The sequence below is a fragment of the Patagioenas fasciata genome, chromosome 9, assembly GCF_037038585.1.
Source record: "Patagioenas fasciata isolate bPatFas1 chromosome 9, bPatFas1.hap1, whole genome shotgun sequence".
Classification (NCBI taxonomy): Eukaryota; Metazoa; Chordata; class Aves; order Columbiformes; family Columbidae; genus Patagioenas; species Patagioenas fasciata.
In genome coordinates this window covers 7,863,792-7,888,729 of record NC_092528.1, presented here as the reverse complement: position 1 = coordinate 7,888,729, position 24,938 = coordinate 7,863,792, and the positions used below count along the sequence as shown (strand labels likewise).

The following is a 24,938-nucleotide window of genomic DNA, read 5'->3' as shown; positions in this document are numbered from 1 at the left end:
CAGCTGTGTGACCCGTTCCACTTCCTCCATTTCTCTAAGGGATCTCTCCCTCTATCCATTGTTCCAGCACACCCAGAGAAAAGGTTCACCTAAAGGTTGCTAATAAGTATTAAATCCTTGCAAGAAGCAAAATGCTCCATAAAATGTTAACCTTGGACAAAAGAATACTTCTATTTTTACCCTTTTATGATCTATTATTCATGACGTCTAAACATTTTATCTCAAACAGATTTTACAACTCATGCTCAATGATGACATTTTGAATAATCTGCATCCCTTCTGTGCATTCCTGTTTGACAGCAAACCGCTTGTAAACCATTTTACAAGAAGATGAATGGACACGATATAGGGCCAGAAACTGATCTTTGGCAATTATTCCAGGCAAATCCATGATCTCTTGGAACATCCCCCATGAAGAGTTCCAGTGCATATTATGCTTGTCTAGGTTTTGGACAGGTTCTCTGGAAAGTTTGAGCACAGCAAGAAAAACGGCAATTAACTGAGTTGAGAGTTCTATTTTCTACCTGTGCTATACAGATAATCATCAAAATCCCAGTTTCCAGTACATTAATATTAATGATTAATGACATACTTCATCAATAATTTCACTGAAATCCTTAAGATTTCTATTGTGTGTAATACCTTTAAAATCTTATGCTTAAAATTTCTGATAACTATTTACAATTCTGTGTAATATGGATGGTATGTCTTTTTGAGAAGTGCCCAGATTTCATTACCTTTCTGATTGAACATTTACATAATTTTATGATTTATCTTCATTCTATGGTGGCCATATGCAAGTTTCTGAGGTTTATAAATTTGCGACTAAATAATCAGAAAAGTGTTTCAAGTCACCACTTTATTTTTGGAAATTTATGCTCTTGAAAAATGAAGATTACCATTAAAAACCCCTCAAGTTGAAGTTTGGGGATACCCCTCTTTTCTCCCTCTTGCTTTAATAAACTTCTATGTTAGATGAAAACCTTGCAGTGAGAGAATTAAGGATCGTTTTATCACTTGATTTCCTATAGCTGCTCACTTTTTTTTTTTTTTTTTTTAAATCCATGATATTTGGGAAGGTATAAACAGAAGGAGTAATTATACTCCTGTATGCAAGATCCTGCCGCTGTTGCAAGTTACACCAATGTCTGAAACACAAGTAGGGCTCTTAGGGCAGCAAATGGAAACTGGGAAATGCTGGACACGCTCCATGATCTTCGTGCCCTGGTTGTGGCTGTAAAGGGCTGTACAGCAGCATGGATTGAAGGGGGTTTCTAAGCAAGCCCAGGATGATTTACCACTTTGAAGTCATCATAAGACATGCTGAAAATGACTAATTATCAAAATTACAAAATGTATTGTGGGCTCGAAGTGGAAAATAAGTAGAAATTTCAAGAGAGGACAGAGCGCTGATGTAGAAGTCCAATGCTAACATGGATTTTAAAGCTGGAACTTTAAATGTAATTTTCACATAGGTGACCCAGTAACAAGAAGAGAAGCAGAATGTCACAGTTAATAACAACAGCTGGCACATAGAGAAACTGCAAGGGCTGGGTCTCCCACACAAGACCTGCTGACTAGAGTACAAATTGATTTTCCCTGTGAGACTTGGGCAACCTCCAGAGCTCATCTGTAACTACGAAAAATTCTCAATTTTGTAGCAAAACATCTCTTCAGATTTGGCAGTGCAACATGAATGTGTTCCTTCTGGCTTTTTTTTTTTTTTCTGTTGTCTTTTTACACCCTCTCAAGAAGGAACTTCTGTTCTTATAATCAGTTCTTCTTACAGCAAAGTCCTCATGTTTTTATTCAGGACTCGGGAACTGGATCTGCGCACTAATTTCAACAGTGTGACGGCCTGTTACTCTGAGCTATGCAAGGTGGTACAGAAGCAAACAGAGGCCAAAGATGTGCCACAGTCAGTCACAGCCAACAGAGACTTCTTCACCTGCACCAGAAACCAGAATACTGCAACACAGCAGAAAACAGAACAAAGAGGGAGTAGTACATGCGAGCATGAAGCACAGCCACACTGCATCACGTCACATGTACAGCGAGCTCCGGATCCAGTCTATGATTGAAGCTGAGAACGGACATGTAGGGAGGAGACCCCAGATAATCACAGGATACACAGGTTCAACATTTAAAATGCTTATTCCCATTTAAGTCAAAATAGCCACCTCCCCCACCTGCTTGAACAGCCACTTTCTGACAACACCTGTTTCTCTCTCTTGCTTTTCTTTCGAAGTATTGCAGCACTGTAAACCAAATTGGACTCCACAGGATGAGAAATTACCTCTCCAGAAGAAATCTTCACTGTATGACTTCTTGCAGCTTAATTCTGTCTTTTTCATAAGTGTTGGAGTAAGAAGGAAAAGAAAGGTGAAAGTGGCACTGGTGCCATTAAGGGATCCCTTACCGACTGCCAGTTCCCTGCTGCACAAAGGAGGAAATGACTGAAGCACAGTTATTTATTACAGGACTTTGCTCCCAGTTCAGCATATATGTCATCTCCAAGTCAGGTGTTCCAGTAAGCAGGAAGGCTAATTCTTGCCTGGGTGAACCTTAAACTTCAGTCTCTCCACTGTGCCTGAATCCTCTCAGATTCTTTGGCATCTGGTCTTATGCTGCTACAGCACCCCTGACTTCTCTCGCGTTTTCTTGGGGTCACCCTGTTTAGATAAGAGGAAAATCAGGCTCTCATCTCTCCCCTTGGTTTTGCACAGCTCTTTCTGCAAGGTCAGGAAATGTGCATCAGGCTATATCCTTCAGACTGTTTCACAGTAGCTAGAGCAAAAGGCAAAATAAACTCATGACAACTGAAAGTGATAGTCACACTTGCATGGGATTTCCAGCCCATTTGTTTAGAACTTCCTGGTTTTGTTATCATTAGTTTATCACCCAAGAAACACCTTGTTCCAGCATCAATGTGCATTTTAACTCCCCATCTGCCCACTTCTCTCTTTCCAAATTAGGACAGGACAACCAAGAGCTTCCCACTTTCTGGTTGCCCGACATGTACTCAGTAATCCTGTGTCCCTCTTGCTTATGTCTAGGAGAGAAACGGAAGTGTAGTACACCTGTAGTGAGGCAGACAGAGGATTTCTCCAGCCAGAGCAAGGACCCAGGAGTCAGGCACATCTCAACCCTAACAGTGAGGATGAGGTTTTCCCATCGACCTGACCCCAACCGCAGAACCTTCCTCCAGGGCACTGTACGCAGCAGGTGGCTTGTCTTGCTATGAACTATTCTGTACACCCTTTATTAAACGTGCAAATGAAAACGTGCAACGATTGTGAACATGTGCTAGTACACCCCATACCTTAATTCTTATTTTCTTGTTTCCTAGGTTTAGTGGAGCTGCAGTGTGTGATGGGAACGACAACAAAAAGCCTCTCCGTTGGAGACAGATTCTTGGGACTCCTGCTGCAGTTCCATATCCAAACCAGAGGTAAGCATTCAAGGATAGCTAGAAATGCTTGGGAGTGATGTGTGTTTATCCATGTTACATATTTGAATTTTAATATTAGCTTCCTTACCTGATGTTTGATTTAAGTTTTATAACAGAAATGAAGATACAGGTGCAGAAATAGAGCATAGGCCTTTCAGAGCCTTTTAGAGAGAGGCAGGAAACCACAAGGCATAGAGGAGAACCTTCTTTGAGTTCCTAACTATGCAAATCGTTTTTATTCAAGGATTTTGCTGTAATGAAGTTATTTAGCAGACTTTTATTTCTGATAATGCAGTATTTAGAAGAGGTTTATATGCTGTATGTGACTAACAAAATCTCGAGTAGCCCCGGTTTTATTAGATGCAGGTGAAATATTGGCAAATAAATCAAATACATGGCTTTATACTACCAAGGCAGTTGTCTAAAACCAAAGCATTTTTTTGGTGTAATTAGACTACAGGAGAAAAAGTGCCATATATATTTATTCAGCAAATGAAACATACCTGCTGAAATTCCAAATGGAGCATGTTTGGGGGCAGAGAATCTCATTGTAAGAAAAAAATTGTAACACTTGTGACCAAGATGCAGTGGGGTTGCTGTTTCAGAGAGAAGTGCAGTATTTCTGTCCTGGTACAGTATATGATCTGTACTAGGATGGAAACATAGGGAACTCAAGGCAGTCTGATAAAAAAGCACGACTCATTGTGCGGTTGAAATATGTACTGGAAGGGAGATGGATTTCCCCAGTGAAGTCTAAACATACACAAGAGCCAGAAAACATAAACTAGAGGAGTAGAGACTTGATACACCAAGCAGGAGCTTTGTAAAGCACGTGTACCTAATGAGAGATGGTCAGGCAGCTTCAGAGCAGTGCTCGTGAGAGAACAGGGGTGACACGAGTTTGGGAAGACGCGGAGCTGTGCGGACTGGGAAAGACAAGAGGAGCTTGCCAGGAGGGAGCAGCTCTGTTCACCGCTGCAGACAGGGTTTGGTGAGGGACTCTTCAGGGCACAGACGCATTTGTAGTTGTAATTAGGGGTGATTCGTAGTACAGTTTGCGCTGATGAATAGTGCACTGAGAAGTGCAACAAATTAAAATTGGATAATCCTGGGTGAATTTAGTGCTGGTGTTGTTTAGAGCAGTAGGTCTGTCCAGAGAGACGTGTGTTAAAACTGCCTCTTCCCGACAGCTTCCTAATTAGGAGACTGATGTCAGGATCAAAGGGTTTAATTCACACACAGCAATACCTCTCCCATTTCCTCTCCAGCTAAATCACAGTGGCCTTGTCATTTCTGCCTCACCGAGTCCTATATGCCAAGCATCATTTAATATTACACTAGTAGTTTTTCTGAGGTTTCTGAAGGGAGGTGGATTGGATATAACCATTTCTAATTTAAACCGTTTGTTCAGAGCCTTCCTGTCTACACTAACCTCCTTCCCGTCCTCTAAGCAGATTTGTAGCTCTAAGTCACTGGTGTCTGTTAACTCTGAAAGGTGAACTGCAGGGAACAAGGCAAACTAAATAAGTAGTACATACCGGCAAAGGACTTCCAAGTGCATCCCTTGGTTGTCTTCAACATTCTGTCCCTCAGGGAAAGGCTGATTTCATTCCAGCCAGTTCATGGTGTTGCACAGAGAGGCAGATCGGTGAGGCTGTGGGATTTGTGTCATTACACACCTTCACACACGCCAGGCGGGCACTGCTTGCTTGGCTGGCTGGAAGGCAGGTCACTCTCCCCCACCGCGCAATCCCATTATGGTCTGAGTGCGGCTCCATCCTTCCTCTTGGGATGCAGCCAAGACGGTATTACGAGAGTAACATTGCAGGCCAGTAAGTGCTGGGTTCTGGCTCATGAGGGACACAGATGTGTGCACACAAACATGCACACACACACACATTACCCACAGAACAGCAGTCAGAATCAATGCCCAGTTATTCAGCATTGCTGGGGTGAGGTTGCTGAAGACGGAGTCGCACGCTCTCCTGTGTGGTGCACACGGGAAGTCACAGCCCCAGGCTCGGGGTTAGGTGATCTCGTTTCAGAAAGATGGGAATTCAGAACTGTTAGGAAAGAACCTCTGTGCCTCCTTCTGCTTTCAGTAAATGCAGAAATTTCCTATTCTCTCATCAATGCAGCTGGAATTTGGGGCAGTGGCTTGCCATCATTGCAGGACATGACACATATTTATAAATTACTAATTTCCAAGGAAGGCCACCATCATACTCTGATCCTGCTTGGAACTTTAGTATGTGATAGACTTCTGTGTTTTCTAGGCACCTTGGTACAATTTTCAGGTACCTTGGTGCGATTTTCAGGTATATTGGTACACATTATTCAATCTCTTTTTATTGTTGTTGGTTTCTATATATATATTTCCCCATGCCCATTATTTAGTGTTAAATTAGTCCCAGGTTATTTCCTACCTTAGTGCTTTGTACGCAGATAACTTTATTTGTTGTGTTGTAACTAGCCACATTGAAGTTGTCATACGGCCTTCTATTTAGTCAGTTGTAAAAAGCTGTTTAATTTCTTTATGGAAGTCAGATAGGAGGAACAACGGGAGCCTCCCATCACATACTGACACATGTGCCTGCTCCTTCCAGAAAAGATCCGAGTGAAACCGTGCAATGCAAAGAACTAAAATCAGCAAAAGTTGTATAGGAGCCGGGGAAAAGGACATGATGCCATGAAGAGCGTGGTCCTGAGGATCAGTATCTGGAAAAGACCTGTAGAGCTGTAAACAAAGAGACATGCTCTATATGTTTTATGTATGCTGTTTCAGGGGGAAAAAGGGTTTTTCTGCATTCTGCATGAAGAGTTTTCTGTTTGTCACACATTAACCTTTATCCTTTTAGAAAACAAAGGTGTTTTGTTGCCACAGAACAAGAAGAGAGGCAGGAGACCAGCACCTCATGCATTTATTAGGCTTTCTGTTTTAAAATGATGCATCAGTGATAGACGTCATCCCCAGTAATCCTCTGCTGACTTATCAGAGGCGTGCCAAATAACTGAGTAACGCAGCTGCTCAGAGGATGGAGGTTACTGAAACAGAGACCAACAACTCCCAGTAAAGACAGGGATGGCTCTGCTGCTGTGTTTACTGCGGAAGTCAGCAATTGCAGGGGAGTTCAGGGTGAACTTTCAGTTGATTCTGAAGGCTAAATCTGGAGCAGCCACCCACACATGAACTGGATTGAACTGCAGCTTCAGCTGGGACACTAAGACCTCGATTGGTTGAGACAGCCAGTTGTCAGTGTCCCTGACTGGCTGCGGGTCCCCTCCTTGGCCACCAGCATCGTAACAATGGTTTGTGGCCATGGTGGCACCCAGAGCCCACGTGCACGCCTGCGTCTGAGCTCTGGTTGTGCTCCACTACCTTCTTGTAGAGGTTCACATTTATTCTTGCTTCGTTTGTAGGGAGCAGATAAATCTACCCATTACTTAAATGGTGAAGTCCTTTCTATTTGAGGCAGGAGGTGAAACTGTGTCTCCCCTCCTTTGTCAGTACAGGAAGATTTTTACCAGATGTGCCTTTGACAGGCCAAAGGGAGATAAGGAGAGTGGCTGAGGGACCCGTGGGTTTAGCCTGGAGAACAGGAGCTGAGGGGAGACCTTCTGATCTCTGAACTGCCTGAAAGAAGCTTGGAGCCAGGGGGGGTCGGGCTCTGCTCCCCAGGAACAAGCATCAGGACGAGAGAAAATGTCCTCAAGTTGCGCCAGGGGAGGTTGAGGTTGGATCTGGGGAACAATTTCTTCCCCAAAGGGCTGTGGGGCATTGGAACAGGCTGCCCAGGGCAGTGCTGGAGTCACCATCCCTGGAGGGTTGGACAGACACGGAGATGAGGTTCTCAGGGACATGGGGCAGTGCCAGGGGTGGGGGAACGGTTGGACTTAATGATCCTGAAGATCTTTTCCAGCCAAAATGATTCTGTGATTCCACAGTTCTGTGTTGGGTGACGCACAGGGTTGCACTGTGGGTTTCAGCCGCCATCGCACATTTTCTGGAAGTTCCCAGGTGGCTCATGCAAGGAACCATCTTTATTAAAATAACAACTATTTTACACTCTTGTTCTTGTCCCACGTTGAGGCTCACAATAACCCTTTTTCTCACAGGCTCCTGCAGTGTCCCCCAGTTACCCAGCTAAAATCAAACTATTTTATAGCAAAAAAAATGTTCAGGGAGGGGAAAGAAAACAGTTTTGTGTTTGTTGCAGTTAACTCCGCCCTTTATAACGGTTTCCCGTCACTAAGCTCATTTCGCTTTCCCAAAACCCGGCGCTCCCGGACACGGCCTCGGGGGCGGGGCCACGCCTGCCGGCCCCGCCCCCCGCGCGGCGCCCCCTGGCGGCTGTTTACCGCCCGAAGCCTCGCGAGAGCCTCCCGCCTCCTGGGGCGCGCGCAGTGTGCGCACGCGCGAAGCCGTTGCCGGCCGTTCGGCGGACCGGCGCCATTTTGGGCCTGCAGGAGGCGGCCGGTGTTGGCGGCGGCCGGTGTTGGCGGCGGCCGGAGTCAGCGGGCCCGAGCGGCGAGCGCTGCGCTGGGGGCTTGGCCCCGCCGCCAGCCCTCGGGGCCTCGGCGGGGGTGGCGGCCCGCCATGGAGAGCGAGTACTACGGCGGGGACCAGTCAGGTAGCGGCGCGGGAGCGTCCCCCCCCGGGAGGGGCGCCCGGGGCGCTGAGCCGTGTGAGGGAGTGTGCGGGGAGCGCTCGCCCGCGTCCGTTCGGTCTCTGCTGCGGGTCCTGGGGCTCGCTGTGGGGTCGCGGAGCGGCGGCGGAGCCGTGCCCGGGGTCCCGCTCGGTGGCCGCTCCAAGAGGGTGCGTGCGGCCGGGTCGGGCCCCTCGTCCCCGGCGTTGGGCAGCGGCTCCGCGGGGCCCTGCGGTGGCATCGGCGGGGCGGGGTCCGCTGGCCTCATTGGCCTGGCGGCCGCTTTATTATTGTTTCGGTGTTTTAATTAACGTGCTAGTCAGTGCTTGCGTGCATGTTCTGAGTAGTTTTGTGATCTCCTTGGGGAGCATCTGTGGGAGGTTTGTTCCTGAGCTTCCCAGCACAGACCCTCCGTTTCTACATCAGTAGATGAGTCTGTGTGTGTAGCACTGCCCCGTTCCCATCGCTGTCACTGCGCCTTGAAACGCTGCGAGATGGCATCGAGTTTTACTTTCCTATTCTTAACTTCGGGTAGATGATGGTGGAGCTACTCCAGTGCAAGACGAACGGGATTCAGGATCTGATGGTGAAGATGAAGGAAATGAGCAGCATTCTGGGTCTGAGAATGGAAGCGTAGAGCACCATTCAGAGGTACTACCGGAACTAGATAAAGATTGCTCTTCTATAAAATGATTTATTGTTGTTGTTTAAAGAGATGTTTTCTCTTAACTGAGACTTATGTGTTTATTCAGTTGTTCTTAAGAGTCCCATCTGGCAAAACGTTAGTCCAGAAAGAAATGTGTCAAGTAATCTCTTGACCAATGTGTAGGATAGGGTCTGATTTTCCTTCGTAATTGTTGTAATAGAATTCACTATTCTATACTAGAAAAAACATATTCTATTATGGAACTGCAGGAAGATAAACGTTTTGGGATTTTAAATTCTAAGTAATGCATTATGAGGAATTTGGAATTTTGCCTCAAATTCTGCATATTAATGTAAAATCACACATTATTGAGGCATAGATTTCCTTACCAGAGAATAAGTGATCTCACATCTTTCCTCTCGGATGTGCACGTTGACTCTCAAGTCTCTTTTGTGTTACGTTTTTTCACCTTGTCTCTCACAGAGGAGCAGGTGTCCATGTGGAGCACCTTGAGGTTCCTAAATGGGATCTGTTCTTCCTCTGAAGAGGTTCTTGTTTCGAGAAGCCTACCCATGAAAAGGGTGGTAATGCTGTGATCTAGGGTTGTATCTGGGGAAGAGTCACTTGTGAATTGACTATTTTGGTTGCGAAGCGATTCTGATAAAAGGAAGGTTCCCTTTAGATTTCTAGGACAGTTTTTGAGTTAATTTTGAGGATTTTTTTTGTGACATGATGTAGAATTACATCAAGTCTTACTAGGAAGGAACAATTTTGACCTGTGAATTCATGTCTTCTGCTGGCAAAGTTGTGCTAAGGAGAACTTTTTGTAACTCATTAAAACTTTAGTCAAAGCCATTTCATTCCATTCTGCATATTTTATTGCATTTTATGTGAAGATCGGGATTGACTCTGGGTTTTTAGCAGTTACTCATTTTTAAAATTGCTTAAAATGCATAATGTGATATACTGTAGCAGACCGATGTGTCAAAAGGCTCAACTTTGCTGTGGTATAACTTGCAGTCTTTTTTTTTTTTCCTCTCCAATTCATACTTCTCTCAGAGTTAGAAAGTAGATGAAGATTTTATATTTGTATAAAATGAAAGTTCTTCCCATGTATTTGAATTTGAGTGTGAAACAGATTGGGATTTCTTTTTTTTTTTGAAGGTGTTGATATTTACAAAAGAAGGGATTCATTTGGTGCAAGGCAGCATCTCTTATTGTGACAACCAGGGTTTTAATGTGGGAAAACATACGTTGTTCAGCATGGGAGAAATAACTGTCTTTCAAAGCGATATAGTACTTCTGTTTTAATGAGAAAAAATGGTGATGAGCATGTGGAGAGTCATGTTCCTGCTACAATAATATTAAACTTTTTCTGCTGTATATGAAAACTTGGTCATTTCTTCTTCTATTACCCTGTGAGATTTTAATGTGGTTGGAAATCTGGCCTAAAGAACAGATAGTTAACTGTTGCATCTTTAGCATGTCTTTTTCAGATTTAAATAACTAGGCAGTACTAGGACCTATTAGCACTGTCACCGAATCCTCTTTATGTTCCTGCATTATTTTAAGGGCTCTGTTCTGTGATGGCTGTTGAATATTCCTCTGTAGATACAATACTTCAGAAAATCCATTTAAAAAAATGAAACCGAATACCAAACTGAACTAAAACACTGTCAGGTCCAATAGTAAAACTGAGCATTCAAGCCTTAGTGCTTTATTTGATTCAGTTCAAATCATAAACATTTGAGTATTCTGTTTTGTTATGAAGTCTTACATTCTTAGTTTTCTCTACGTCTAATTCAAAATGCAGCTCAAGACGCAATAACGTGGAGCAGCTGTCTCTGAAAGGAGTAGCTTTCAGTGACTGAGCATAATATTTACCCTAAATATTCTCTCATCCTCTTATTTCCTTCATCTTTAGGAGTATGTGGGAGGAATGACACTCAAAGGTAATAGAACCTTTGAGACAGCCTAATCAGTTAAGTCTATTTCATTACTACTTCGTCTCTAATTTAGAACTCAGATGTAAAGAACTGAAGTTTTAAACTTTCAAACTTTTTTTTCAGGTTCTTAACTTTAAAGAAAAGGGGAATCCTGAGGAATTACTTATGTAGGTCTCAGGTATGTGGGTTTTTCTTTTACACAATTCTTTTCTGGCTTTCCTTCCCCCAGTCCCACTTTATCTATAAATGTTCTTCTTGATGTCCTTACCAATTCTCCTTTAGAAAAATAGAATCAGATAACACATAGTTTTAGTACAGTAATGAACATGAAATCATGTTTACAGTGTTTGTATGAGTCAGACTCATACAGAAATCTTTAATTACTTGGATTCTTACACTTTCACCGAGTCGTTGCTGTTTTCATGAATTAATTTATGGTTTGACTGTGACTGCTAACAAGCACATATACAAATATCTTACATTTCTGAAAAAAAGAGAAACTTGCTGATCTGCCTATGATGGTTATGTATGCCTTAGTTTAACGATTGTCATTCATGAGATTGTAGTGGATGGGTCAATTTTGTTGAACTTACTAAAATATCAACGTAGTACCTCTTAAAAGTGGCTGCATGTTGATCCAATAAATGACTTACTAACCAAAATTTTTAGGTAGAAGGATAACACTGTAAATTTGATTTTGATGTATTCCTTTTTTTATACTGTACTAAAGCCTCATGTTATAGAATTCTTTCAGTTAAAAAAATTAAGGACATCTCAATTAAAATGTTTATAGATAAAGAGGAGGAAGAAAAGAAAGCAAAGGATTTACAGAAAAATATAGTAGCAATTACCTGAGACCTACTTGTTTTTGAGGATGTTTGAGGAAAAATAGAAAACTCCAAAACTACATTCGTGATTTATTTGAAAACATCTTTTTAGAGGCGAACTAGTAAAAAAAAAAAAAAAAAAAAAGCATGGAGGGGCAAGTATCCTACGGGGTTTAGTCATTTTACTAGTAAAGTTGCATACACTTTCTCTATCAAGTATATTGCTGAACATTCACAGGTTCACTGATTGTACTCAGAAGACCTTTGTGCGGATGGCTGTGGATGGGGCCTTTTCCATGTGGGCTCTTAGCAGGTCAGCTCTGCTTTACAAGATGCCCAGTTACATTTACGTGCTGAGTCCGAGGCAGCATGTGCGATCTCTGTGGTGCTTGCTGCCTCGACTGGCACAAGCATGCTTTTGGGTCAGCTCTGCTGCAGCTTTCCTGGCTCAGGGCAAGGTGGTTGGTGCCTGTCTGCCTGGTCTGTGTAGGGACACCTGTATTATGTAAGTGGTTCTTCTGGTGGTCATGACATCACAAGAGAGTTCAGCCTCTGGAACCACTGGGGTTCTGTGGAGCAGAGCACTGTGTAATCGGTGTGAGCTGATTAGGATACTCCCCCTCCCCAAACTTCTTCGGTCTCAAGAGGCGGTGTCAGTTTGCAATAACAGATTAGGGGTTAAATATATTGTGAAGTGCTTCAGTACTAGGGCTGTATAATTGTAACAGTTTAAACAGGGTTGTGTTGTTTTCCTTGGTTTGTTCAGCAAAATCTGTTATTACTGTAGACATAATTATCAATACCTACTCAGCATTAGCTGTCTGAAATCAAGAGAAGACAGACGAACTCACCAAAAATTAAATGGTAGGAAAAATTAAAGCATTTTTATTGTAATAAATATCAATTTCAGTGTAGACCTCTGCATTTCAGTACTTCCCAATGACCTTTCCTGTAACGCTGCTGTAAAATCTGTGTTCCCTCTTCTGTTTGCAGCTACAGTTTTCTTTAATCTTAAATAATACAGTCAGGGATACTTGGCAGGAGACAGCGATTGAATTCTTTTTTTTTCTAAAGAAGAGAAATAGTAAATAAAATGCTATAACAAGCTGAGAACAGTTGAGTGTGTGTATGGCCTTCCTCAGCTGTGCATCCTCAATTCTGTAACTTCTTAATCTTTATATTCATCAAAATTCCAAATTCAGGTTTTAACAGAACCATGTTTTCTTTCTGTAAAGAGAAATGAGACACTGAATACCACCAGTGTGATTCAAAAGACTAGCATTGCTGTAGAGACAGGGACAAGGAGTAGAGAGAAAACTACTTGCTCAGATTCTCCCAGCGGTGGTTTTGTGGCTAGCACTGAGTAGCATGGAATTAGTGAAGTTGTATTCAAAATGCATGTTTTGTGATTATATAGTAGTGATTTTTCTTCCATTGGGCAGTAACTTTCTATTAGTGGATCTGCAGTAATTTAGAAGTTGTTGTTTTAGAGTGCTAGCCAAGGGTGTAAATATGTATGGTCTAAAGCCATAATAAACAAAGTTACTTACCACTTAGTATAATTCTTGAGGGAGTAGTTCTTAATAATACATTTAAAAAATCAATGGTGTTGTTTGTCATAGGTCTAGGATAGATACACCTGCATTATTTTGTATGGCTCTGGATGTGTGAGTAGAATGACTACAGAAAATAAAAACAGATAATCTGTCTTTCCAAGGAAATTAAATTGCTGACAAAATTTGGAAGCTTTGGGACATTAAGTATCTCCTAGGTCAGTAAATACTCAGTTTGCAAATATAGTAGTGGAAGGAGTCTGTAGCTGAGACAAAATCACCCCTGAGGGAAGCCTTGTTGAACAGTGGAGTTGAGTATGCCCAAAAGTTCCTTTTGCAGTGTTGTTCTTTTCAGTTGAAAAAAGGATTGTTGTGACAGTGACTGTGAGAGGTGTACTGAGCTAATGACATGAGCGTTCAGGAATCTAATTTGTTTTCTTAGATAGATATATTTGAGTGAGTTTGTTTGTTTTTCCAAGTAGAAATTACTTGTTGTAGGAAAGATAAACCAAGATGTTGTCAGTAATGATATTGACGGGTGGCTTGTTAGAAGTTTTTTCCAAAAATGGAGCATATGGCTCAATGCTTTTAGTTGTGCAGAAAAAGATATTGTGTTTCAATTCGGCAGTTTTAAGAAGATTGGTGTATTTTTCCGTAGATGATCTCTGGTGTCTGGACAGGCATGGAAGCCAGCAGCTTAAGAAAGAAGCGTTGAATCTGTTCTTAACGTTCCTCTTACATTGCACATCGAAACACAGAACTTGTTCACAATAGTACTCTGAAAGGTCTCTCTAAAACTTTATTCCTGGTTTTTTTTTGATAGGCTTTTGGTCTTGATGTGTTTTAAATAAGTTTCCTTGGCAAAGAACGAGAGGGCACAAGCTCTCGAGCTTCATGTGGAAAGTAATGCATGTAGAGTTTCAGTAGAAGGTATTTCATATAAAAAGCATTTGTTTGAGATAGCAAGAAAAAGAAAATGACAAGTGTGAGATACTGTTTCTTATTACTGGACATTTGGAATAAACCACTTTGAAGGCCTGACTTGTTAAAATAAAAGCACTGAGCATTTACCCTTGAGGAACTGGACCCTTCTTAGACATGCTTATTTGGGTATTCTAAAATTCTGTTACCATTTCCAAAATATGGTTGAGCTGCAGGGTAGACAGACTTCAGTTGATCTCTTAATGTTTTTTTGGACCTGAAGTATTTGCTAGTGCTTTGATACAAATTGCCTAATACTTATTTCTGTATAGAAAGTATTTTAGTTTGCAGTACCTTGGATAATGATATTGGAGGAAAGACGAGCAAAAATTCAGTACATTTTTTGTTTACTTTTTAAGTTTTTGTTTGGTTTGGTTTTTTTTTTGCTTAGTTGCCTGAGTTTATTTTTCTCTTTCAGAATGAACACAGTGATGGAGAAGATGATGGGCAGATGGGAGAGACTCATATGACAGACTCTGAAAATGAGGATATCCCAAGGCAAAAAGACAGTGACTCAGATAATGAGGAGCCTCCAAATCACACTGCGAGTGATTCAGACAATGAGGCAGCTCATGGAGGGAAAGACAGTGATTCTGATACCGAGGACCGTCCACACCGGCATATAAGTGACTCTGAAAATGAAGATGCCTTAAATCATCGAGCGAGTGACTCTGAAAATGGAGAACCTCACAGGGAGCACAGTAGTGATTTCGAAAATGAGGAATCACGCAAGCAGCCGGGCAGTGACTCGGAGAGCGAGGAGCTCCACAAGCAGCCAGGCAGTGACTCGGAGAGTGAGGAGCTCCACAAGCAGCCAGCCAGTGACTCAGAGAGTGAGGAGATCCGCAAACAGCCTGCTAGCGAATCGGAGAGTGAGGACGTTCCCAGACACAAACAAGAAATAGAGTCTGGGGACAGTGATGGCGAGGACAGGAAGGAAGAGGTGCAGAATGATTCTCATCATTCAGATAATAAACGTGTCAGGGAAGGATTTCAGGACTCTGATAGTGAAGAGGAAGCTCCTAAGAGACGAAAAATATCAGACAGTGATGAAGAGGAGAAAGAGGAGGAGAAGACAATGAAGAGGAAAACAGCTATCCTTTCTGACAGTGAGGATGACACTGAGAAAACACGTAAGGAACTATCAGTGTGAAAAGGAAAATACAATGTGGCAAGCAGTAATGTTAAATGTTTTCATGTGAAGAAAACATAAATATGAAACCATAAAGCAAATTTGGTTTTAGAGCACAACTGCATTTGTAGAGGCTTTTGTTCTACCTGCATTTCTGTGTGAATCTATATCTAATACTTTTGAGTAATAAGTAGGTTAAAGAGAAGTAAAAGAGAAGACTGCAGTGATCTTGCTTGATACTGTCATCTCTTGCATTGATTATTCCTGTTAGTCATTACCTTTTTGTTTTTTTCACTAGTATTTTTTTCCTGCTTTTTCATATACTGGAGGTGAGAGTCAGTTTTGAAATTACAAGTTTTTATGGATAAATGTAGTGCATAGAAACTCCAGTTACTAATTGAATAAAACAGATATTAGGATATGTTTTTTTTAAGAAATGGCAATGATTTTGTGTAGGAAGGCTAGTCAGCTCCCAGTTTGTTTAGATCACTAGTTGTGAGTTCTGTAACTAAGACTTGTAGTAATGCTGCTTTCTGTTGACAGCTGCAAAAAAAGTACGAATCCTTTCTGATGTTGAAGAATCAGATAGTGATGCTGCTTCGGAGAAATCTGACAGAAGGAAGAAAAATATTGTATCAGATAGTGAGGAAGAAGAAGAAGAGGGAAAAGAGAATGCTGGGAAGAAAAAAGAAGAGAAAGATCTGTTTGGTAGTGACAGTGAATCTGGAAATGAACAAGAGTAAGTGCTTCTGGGAATATAGATTCCTTCAGAGGTGTAGATAGTGAGACTGATTGTGAATGGAGAACAGATGAATCCCAACCAGAGAATGATTGTCCACCTTCATGGGTGGTGTGAAGAGGAAGGTCAGTGCTGGGTGGCGGAATGAGAGGTGGATCTCCACACAGTCCTTAGAAATCTTGCAGAAAACACACTTCTCACTGTTCCAGTCTAAACAGATAAATGTTACTCTTACCTTCACAGGAACCTGATTGCGGATATATTTGGAGAATCTGGTGATGAGGAAGAAGAGGAATTTACAGTAAGTGTTATTGTGGGTGCTTCTTGTTCACTTGCTAGATTTAGTCTTCCTGGGAAGGTACTGCAGAATGACTGTTCGGGGTTGAACTCGTGTTTGAGGATATGCTAGATCAGGAGGGAAGCTCTGTTATCTGCTGGATTCACTGAGGTAGTCTTTAAGTTAAGTAACATTTACAGCACCTCTGTTGGGAGAGTTATTGGTGCAAAAGTCACAGGTGGAATTAGGAAGCCTCTGTTCCTCTTTATTCTAGATCCTCTGCAGACTTACCAGAAGGTTTTTGAATGTCAGTGTCAGGTGCCTGAGTAGACGGTCAGTCTTAATCCATACACTGATTTGCACTGTCTTTACCCATCAGGGTTTTAACCAGGAAGATCTGGAGGAAGAGAAAGGTGATGCAGACATGAAGGAGACAGCAGATGAATCGGACTCTGATGATAACATCAAAAGAGGGAAGCAGTAAGTCAGTGTTTTATATTCTCCTTTGTTAAGATCAAATGCAGCATTTCAGTGAAAGGGCTCCTCCAAAGACTGGCTGGGCTTCTTCGTTTAGAAAGGCATGGGACTACGTTTATGAGAACACGCTTTCTGTAGAAACAATGATGGAAGGTCCTCTCTCAGCTTGTGCAGTTTAGTCACTTGACAGTCCATAGCAGATTACCTGTGCTGCTGCTTCATCATGGTTTGCATCAAAACCTGAGTGAATGTGACATCAAATCAAACAAGCATTGAATACTGCTTTTAGTAGTTCAGCCCTGGCGTCACAGGTATGTTTCTCTGCTGGCATAAGGGATAATGTATGGCAAGATTTGTCATCAGCATGTCTCCTGATTCCTTTCTCTCTGCTCCAGAGCAGTGGATTGCAGACACAGGAAAGCTAAATATTTGTCAGCTTCACTGACAGCTTTAGCACATTTGGACCCTGGATATTACATGTGTACATGTTGTTAGCCATTTCAACAAGGTCTTGCAGACGTCTAGCAATCTCAGTGCCATTGAAGCCCTTTGTCCCAGTTTGTATACTGAGGATAACTAATTATCCTCTGGGGATATTGGAACATAATGCTTGTAGATTTATTGGAGAATTTTTGAAAGGTTGCACTACAGAAATACAAATTTATTTCCTATAAAGACAATAAGATCCACCGTATTGTGACCATCAGCAAACTCTCTTCTTCCATTTCAGTATGGACTTCATGTCAGATTTTGACATGATGCTGCAACGAAAGAAGAGTATGAGTGGCAAGCGTCGACGAAACCGTGATGGTGGAACTTTTATTAGTGATGCAGATGATGTGGTCAGTGCTATGATTGTGAAGATGAATGAAGCAGCTGAGGTGAGTTTTCTAGGCTACAAAGACACCTTAAAATCCAGTTCCATTCTAGGGAAAAATTTTGTGATCAGTAAAATAAATCTGGCTGGTTCTCAGGAGTAATCTGTATGTCACGGAAAGCTTTCAATTTCTAAATAATTGTTTAAATGTTAATTTTGCTGTTCTGAATTTAAAACAATTATTCTGTTGAAATTTGGAGAAAATATTTATTAATTTTTAAAATCAGTTAACTTGCTGAACTTTGATCATCTGAGATCAACTATCCTATAAAGTGTTCTAGAAACTATATGAAAAAGTATATCAAACACTGAGAAATTGAGTGTGGTTTGATTTCATTTTACAGTTAGCATATATAGCACTTTGGTGTTTCTTCCTGAGAAGAACCCTTTTCTAAGCTGTTTTAATGACAGTACTGTGGTAAGTGATGGCAGAGCAACAGAACTACAGGAAGTTCTGCCTTGGCAGACTGCTTTTTGCAAGGAGTCATGTTTAATATGTTACTGTGCAAGGTTTATTGGGGTCTTGCCTTTTGTCAGGTGTATTCTGTTGTGGTTGTAGTTCTGGTGGAGTAGCAGTCAAATTAACAGCAATGCAAAACTCGTTTAAAACCAATTTAGGGCAATATATAGAACTTCAGAAAGAGGAATCGTAAAAATAAGGACAAAGAATCTTCCTGAGAAAAAGATAAGGATAATGTGTTTGGGGAGAAAGGGGAGAGTGAGATAGTGATCTGGGAGACATCTGAGACTTTCTTGGTCTTGACAAGAAAGTATTTTTTGGACGACAGCCAAATGTTTCACATGAAGGCATAAAGTTAGAAATACTGGAGAGAAGGAAGAGCTGAGCACCGGTATGGTGGTGTCTTTGGTTCTCCAGCATGTGCCTGTCAAACCATTCTGGGGCATGAAGAGGGGAAGAAGGGCATTGGAAGAATCTCCTCCCTTGCAATAAAAAAATATTGTGCAGAAAGAGCCTTTGGTGGATTAAGATGAATGGAAAGGAATTGCCACAGCAGGACATAAAACCGTTGGTTATAATGGGTCTTTGTGGTACAGGAGCCCAAGTACTGAACAGATGGTGAGATTATGGCCATGGATGAAAGGAACTTTGAAACCTAGACTTTGTATTAGCACATAACGCACATTTGTGTGCTCTTAATTACACCATGCTTCATCCTAAACCTCTAGATTGTCCAGTTAGGTTCTTAGGTGAAATAAATATACATGTTCTCACTTCTCATTGTTTTGGTTAGCTATTTTTCTGGTACTTGAGTGAGATTTTTATGAACAAAATTTCTAGCATGGTGAACTCTGCAGACTTTGAGTTTATTGCAATAGACCTCCATTAAGGATGCTGATAAGGAAAAGGTTGGCTAAGCTGGAGACCCTTTTTAAGAGAAGTCATCACATGTGTTTTGGGACTGTAAGAAGACAGAGCAGGGTATAAAATTAGTGTAATACTGCCAAAGTTGCACTTCTTGTTTAGTAGACTGATTTTTTTCCTGTAAATGTTGTCAGGGATGAGAGTTGCTGTTTTCCTCTTTTGATTAACTTGTGCTGATTCTTCAACTCCCTACAGGAAGATCGACAGCTGAATACACAAAAGAAACCAGCACTAAAGAAATTAACTTTGCTGCCGACTGTAGTTATGCATCTTAAAAAGTGAGTTGTCATTCTCCCTGTTAATTACCCTCTTGGGGAATATTGGGAATTCGGTGGATTTCATGGAGTGACATTACAGTTCTTTGGATTATGCCGTGAAACACTTTTTCCAAGTAAATGCTGGAGCTAGGTGGCCTCAAAAACCTAAAATTCTATGTAATTTTACCTGTTAATTTAACATGAAACAATCTCACATGCGCTATTGTGGTGAAGGAAGATCACATCTTAAAATTTTGATGCATTGTATGACTTTGTGGCTTCTCCTTACTTTAAACCTTCTAGGCAGGATCTCAAAGAAACTTTCATCGACAGTGGTGTCATGTCTGCCATCAAAGAGTGGCTTTCTCCTCTTCCAGACCGAAGTCTGCCAGCACTAAAGATACGAGAGGAGCTGCTCAAGATCCTACAAGAGGTTTGAAACTGACTTTTAACCATATTGGATTTGTGGCTTCTCCATGGCTTTATAGTCATGTGCTTTAGGGAAATGTATGGTGATCAGTGTACTGTAGCTGCTACCAATGAACCATGCAGATACATACAGAAGGATGTAAACTGCAGAATAGATGTGTTTATTTAAAAGTTGCATCATTTTAATTAGTCTTTCTTACTTTGTGCTGTCTAGCTGAACAAAACTCGGCTATATTCTTGATAAATCTAAACTGCTAAGTCCCTTATCTTCCCTTGTTCTTGGTGGCTGATAAATTGTGATTGGTCACTTTAGTTTGTCTTTGCCACATTCATAAAATAAGTGTGGCATAGTCTTGGTAGTGAAGTAGAAGTGCAATTTTTCTTGCAGCACCACTAGCTGGCTTTATTTGACTGAAGCTCTAGAAATATTTATCTTTGCTAAGAATTTGCAAGATTTCTGCCTGAATTTAGATTTGGCTCTGCCTATGTGTTTCAGTTTTATATGCCAAGTTTAGTAAAGAGACATTTGCCACATAGCCCTGAGCTTTTCTCTTGCGTGATCCCTTCTCTTTTCTAGCCTATTAAAGTGTGCGCTTTTAGCGTTCTTGGGTAATATAAGCTAAACAGCATTTGGAATAAATAATTCTGGGAACTTACTTCTTTTTGTGTACAAAAAATAAGAATGCTAAGGTAAATTTATAGGTTTTGGTGTTTGTTACTTTAACCAATTCCTACTGGAACAATTAAAAAAATACAGGTTTTATTCAAGGTTTTTGTGAAGGTGGGTTTTGGTCTTTTTGCAAAGCTCAATGACACCATTAATGTTCAGACACCATTTCTTGCTATTTGCTGACTTTTGCTTTATCCTGCAGCTCCCCAGTGTGAGCCAAGAGACCCTGAAGCACAGCGGTATTGGCCGAGCTGTGATGTACCTCTACAAACACCCCAAAGAGTCGAGACCTAACAAGGATATGGCAGGGAAGCTCATCAGTACGTAAACTCCCTTTGCCTTGCGTCAGTGAGATTTCACTGCTACTTTAATTTCTGCAGCAGTCTTTCCATTGCTATCATCTGTAGTAGAATTAATTCTGCAATGTAGGAATCTCACTAATCTGTTTCACTGCTTTTTTTGTGGAGCTCTTAAACACTGCTAAATTAACTTCTGCACACACCTTTTCGTGCTTTCTTCATGTTCTAAACCAGAGGAAGGCATTTATTTTGGCGAGATTGTACTGTGCATGCTACAAAGGCAGGAAGGTGCTGCCAGATTCTTTATTCCATGGGCCTTAGAGAGATCTTGGATGACTCAAAGTTTGCTACTTAAACAGTTGTCCATGTGTAGTGCACTCCATCCTGGATGACTGCAAACTGATTATAAATTGCTATGTTATTTAGGGGCTATTTTGCCTATTTCTAAAATAACATTCACTGTGTTGTGCAAGAGTTCCTGACACTATTCTAAGAGCTCAGAGAGATTCTGAATGAGCAGGCAACAGCAAGAGACTTTTTGAATGAAAGCTCCCTCTTACTGTCCACAAAGCTGGATTTCCCTGAAATGTTATAGAATCACACAATTACTTGTTTGGTTGAAAGGAAGTGTAAATACTTGCCATAAACTTTGAAAGCTGTATTTTGTCACCAGAGTGGCTTGGAGATGAATTTGAGAGGCCTAGCTTTTGTTAAGCAATTTTTTTTGTTTTTTAAATAGATGAGTGGTCTCGACCCATCTTTGGCCTTACCTCAAACTACAAAGGCATGACAAGAGAAGAAAGGGAACAGAGAGATTTGGAACAGATGCCTCAGAGAAGGAGATTGAGCAGGTAGGAGCAGCAGGCAGAAATGCGAAATCTTTCCTTCTAAGACTACCATCAAGAAAAACAAAGTGTGTGATTATTAAGAGAAGTAAAAGGATAAGTTATGACCTCTCTCTTTTCTTTTATCGCACTTGACTTACTATTGTTCTGTTATGTATAGATGCCTATAAACTTTTATTTTTTCTTGCAGTTCTGGTGGTCAGACTCCTCGAAGGGACCTGGAGAAGGTGCTAACTGGAGAGGAAAAGTAGGTTGCATTTTTCCGATCAAAATTTAAAAAAAGAAAAAGTGTTTCAGTGGTACTAACAATATGCGATTTGTTTTGAGGTTTTAAAGGCAATGGTTATGCAGTGTCTTTCAGAGGTAGAATGTGCTTATATTGCTTGTACTTCTGTCTGTGTAAGACTCGTCTCTAACAGTCACGTCTTTTTTTGTGCAGGGCTCTCAGACCTGGAGACCCTGGGTTCTGTGCCCGTGCAAGGGTGCCCATGCCCTCCAACAAGGACTACGTGGTCAGGCCAAAATGGAACGTGGAGATGGAGTCCTCCAGGGTAAGCACTGTGCCTGGGGGTGGCTTCACTTCTCCTGGGGACTCTGTCCCTAAGCTGCCTCTGATTGAGCTGGGAATCTGCCACCTTATTGCCGTGGTTACTGTACAGTACAGTGGTTTCTTTAAGTGCCTCTTATTTGAGTAGACAGTAAGTTCTGCTACCAAGTGGGCTGTTTTAAGCTCATCAGATACTTTCTTTCAGGTATCGTTGCTTCTCTAACCAAAAAGAGATTTGCCTCTTAACTGTTCTACAGTTTCTCTCCAGGGTGAGAATGTGATTATAGGCCTCTTAGAGTATTTTGAACTAAAGCTGCAACTCAATAAGTGTGTCTCTGATACTTTTATACCTCTCCCTGGTTTTGTATTGTGTTTTTCCGATAATACTCCAGCTTGGGACAATGTTGAGGTTTCAGTAAACCGTAACAACTTCAGTAGAGGCCTTTCTCTTGCTTTTTTGGTTCATCCATCTACCTGTACAGTTTAATTTAAAAGCAGAGTACATGGTAGAACACATGTGAATGGAAGAAGTAATAATTACTGTGCTTTCTGCTGTTATCTCTCCATCTCTCCTTCTGTGCATTAATTGAGCTATTGTTTCTAGCCCGGGACTATTAAGAGAGGTATTAGTCGCTTGGAAAAACACAAGAGACGGTTTGCTGAACAGAAACGACTCAGCAAAGTGCATCGGGCCATCAAGTTCAGCATTGAAGGCAACAGGATGCCCCTGTAGCCATGACACTCTGCCTTCCCCAAGGTTGAGAGGTATCCATCCCTCAAGGGAGGTGTGAACAGTGCATGTGCTTCAGCTGTTGGCAGTTTGCACATACACGAAAGGAGTGTGTACACCCTAACTTAAACTTGGAAAAATTCTCCTTGTATTCTCTCGTGTCTGTACTGTGACCTAAAAGGGAACTTGTACAGGAAAAAATAGGCTGTAGCACGTAACATCTGCCTCAACAGCTTCAGGGTACCCAAATGAAAGGTGTTAAATAGCTTTGCACTGCCTGTGATTTGGAATGCTGTTCTGACATCATTAGGTGTTCCACAGGAATTCTTAGCCTTTAGCGTAGGACCTCATGTCACTTTATACCAGCATCTGTGGCTGATGTTTTACTGGTCCAAAGTGAGGTATTTTTCACACCTTCTGTTTCAAGGAACTTGAGTGATGTGTGACTTACGGGGTGCTTGACAGGAGACAGAGAACGAGACCTCTGCAGACCAGGGGGAGAGGAATCCCCTGCTGTGATTGTGGGTGGAGGGAGAACAATTGATGACATACATCAGTCTGGGAAATGTTTTGACAGTTTCTGGTCTGCATTTCAGTTGTGTGAACAGGGCTGCCACAAACTAATAGTGACAGAAGAGACTAGCACAAATGGTAGATAACTGTTGAGTTTAAGCTTCATATTTATTTGTTTAAAAAATATATATTTTTTAAAATCACTGTGAAATTCCAGATATTATTTCAATGAATAGTGAACAGTTTTATGAATAGTTTATTTAAAATCTTTGTGTCAGGAGCGCCTTCCTCAGTGATGGAAACAAGAGGTTCAGTTTCTAATGTATGGTTTTTGTCAGATATTAAGTAGCATGTTGTGGAAATCTCTGTTTCTCCCAGAGTTTAAAGGTGTGAAGTTTCCATTATTTATTGTTTGTGTTGTCTAGTTAGGGAAAATTGCTTTCTCAACAATATGGCTTTGGATTGGAAAGTCCTTGCTGTTTGTCTTCAGTGGCATTTTGTTACAGAATCACTGTATTTAATCTGTGCGAAATAACTGCTGTGTCATCTCAGCTTTTCATTCCAGTGAACATGCAGAATTGAAATGCAATAACTCTTCTAATGACTTATGTGGGCAGCTCAGGCATTTCTTTTGCTTCCCCTCACACCGCCTTTTTCTCAACCTCTTGCTTTATGAGTACTAATCAGTGACCTTTAAAATAAGTTACGGTTTGGAATTGATATGTCAACTCAGTCCACCACAGTTACTGTGTATTTGTATTTAAAAGTCTTCCCCCCCACAGGAAGCGTGTATGTGTTACACCGCAGCGCAGTGTATTTCTGACACTAAACTCCAGCCAGTATAGATACCCTTGTTCCAAACTGTATATTCAGCCGGCATGTGAACAACTAACATGGTTATTAATCCCTGTAACGTGAAAGCTGTGATGTTTGTGAGTGCCACTACTTCTGTCTATGTGATGATGCGTATATTGGGGGAACCATTTTTTGGGGACAGAATGCGTGCAGCTGGAACCTGTGGCTTCATCAGCTCCCTCGTGCTGGTTTCACCTTGCATGCAGCGCTTTTCTCGAACCTCTGGGACGTCTGCTTTTTTTCAGTGGTAATTATTAGTTTTATTTTTTAAGTTCCAGGGAACCTCTAAGAAAGGGGTGAGTCGACTGGACAAACAGATGCGGAAATTCACAGATATCAGGAAAAAAAGCAGATCGGCCCATGCGGTGAAAATCAGCATTGAGGGCAATAAGATGCCATTGTGACCCTTCACAGAATACCCATGATCTCTGCTGTAAGACAATACACCCATAGACTCTTTGGAGACCTTTAATTTTTTTAACAACTTGGTTGTTTGGTTGTTTGGTTTTTTTTTTAGTGAATCTTTAAAATTGTTGGTTCAGGTTCTGGTATAAGATGTTTGTGAATATGGGGACTTGTTTCTTCTGATTGTATTTAAACTTGCTCTATTGTGTCCTTTGTACAGATCAAGTATTTGTTGTATTGCAACACTTTAGACAATAAAACATCTGTTTTTTTCGGGGGGCCTGTCTTGTAATTGCTCAAGAGAATGTGTGTGGACCATCTGGTATTTGGAAAAGCTGCTAATTGTTGATTTTCTGTTTACCATTGTCCATTTCCTCTTTATTCAGTGCTTTATTAATCAGTTGTTCTGTCCTTGGAGATATACATATATTTGCTTTGATTAGAAATATTGA

The 24,938-nt window shown here is 41.3% G+C and overlaps 2 protein-coding genes across 9 annotated transcripts in view; one reads left to right on the top strand and one right to left on the bottom strand.

Annotated features, from left to right (window-relative positions):
• MYO7B (myosin VIIB) overlaps positions 1 to 2,464 on the bottom strand; it is a 47,963-nt gene extending 45,499 nt beyond the window's left edge. The window contains exon 1 of one of the 2 annotated variants that reach the window (XM_071812406.1): positions 2,420 to 2,464. The gene's annotated coding sequence lies outside the window, so the exon portion shown is untranslated. Of the gene's footprint in view, positions 1 to 2,296 lie in introns of both variants that reach the window. The other variant, XM_071812405.1, reaches the window with a different exon arrangement.
• Positions 1,830 to 24,764, top strand: IWS1 (interacts with SUPT6H, CTD assembly factor 1). 7 transcript variants are annotated; one of them, XM_071812411.1, is made up of 16 exons: positions 1,830 to 2,134; positions 3,350 to 3,451; positions 8,633 to 8,748; positions 14,469 to 15,183; positions 15,726 to 15,921; positions 16,165 to 16,222; positions 16,578 to 16,678; positions 17,406 to 17,556; positions 19,132 to 19,214; positions 19,497 to 19,626; positions 20,495 to 20,612; positions 21,331 to 21,442; positions 21,627 to 21,683; positions 21,876 to 21,987; positions 22,588 to 22,748; positions 24,354 to 24,523. In XM_071812411.1, the coding sequence occupies exons 1-15, from the start codon at positions 1,909 to 1,911 to the stop codon at positions 22,714 to 22,716; spliced, it is 2,406 nt and encodes an 801-aa protein (XP_071668512.1). In that variant the 5' UTR covers positions 1,830 to 1,908; the 3' UTR covers positions 22,717 to 22,748; positions 24,354 to 24,523. The 7 variants fall into 7 exon arrangements, with proteins under 7 accessions (XP_071668512.1, XP_071668511.1, XP_071668510.1 ...); XM_071812410.1 differs by having other exon boundaries at positions 22,588 to 24,523; XM_071812409.1 differs by lacking the exon at positions 22,588 to 22,748 and having other exon boundaries at positions 1,833 to 2,134; positions 24,354 to 24,764.
• Positions 24,765 to 24,938: the final 174 nt, after the last annotated feature.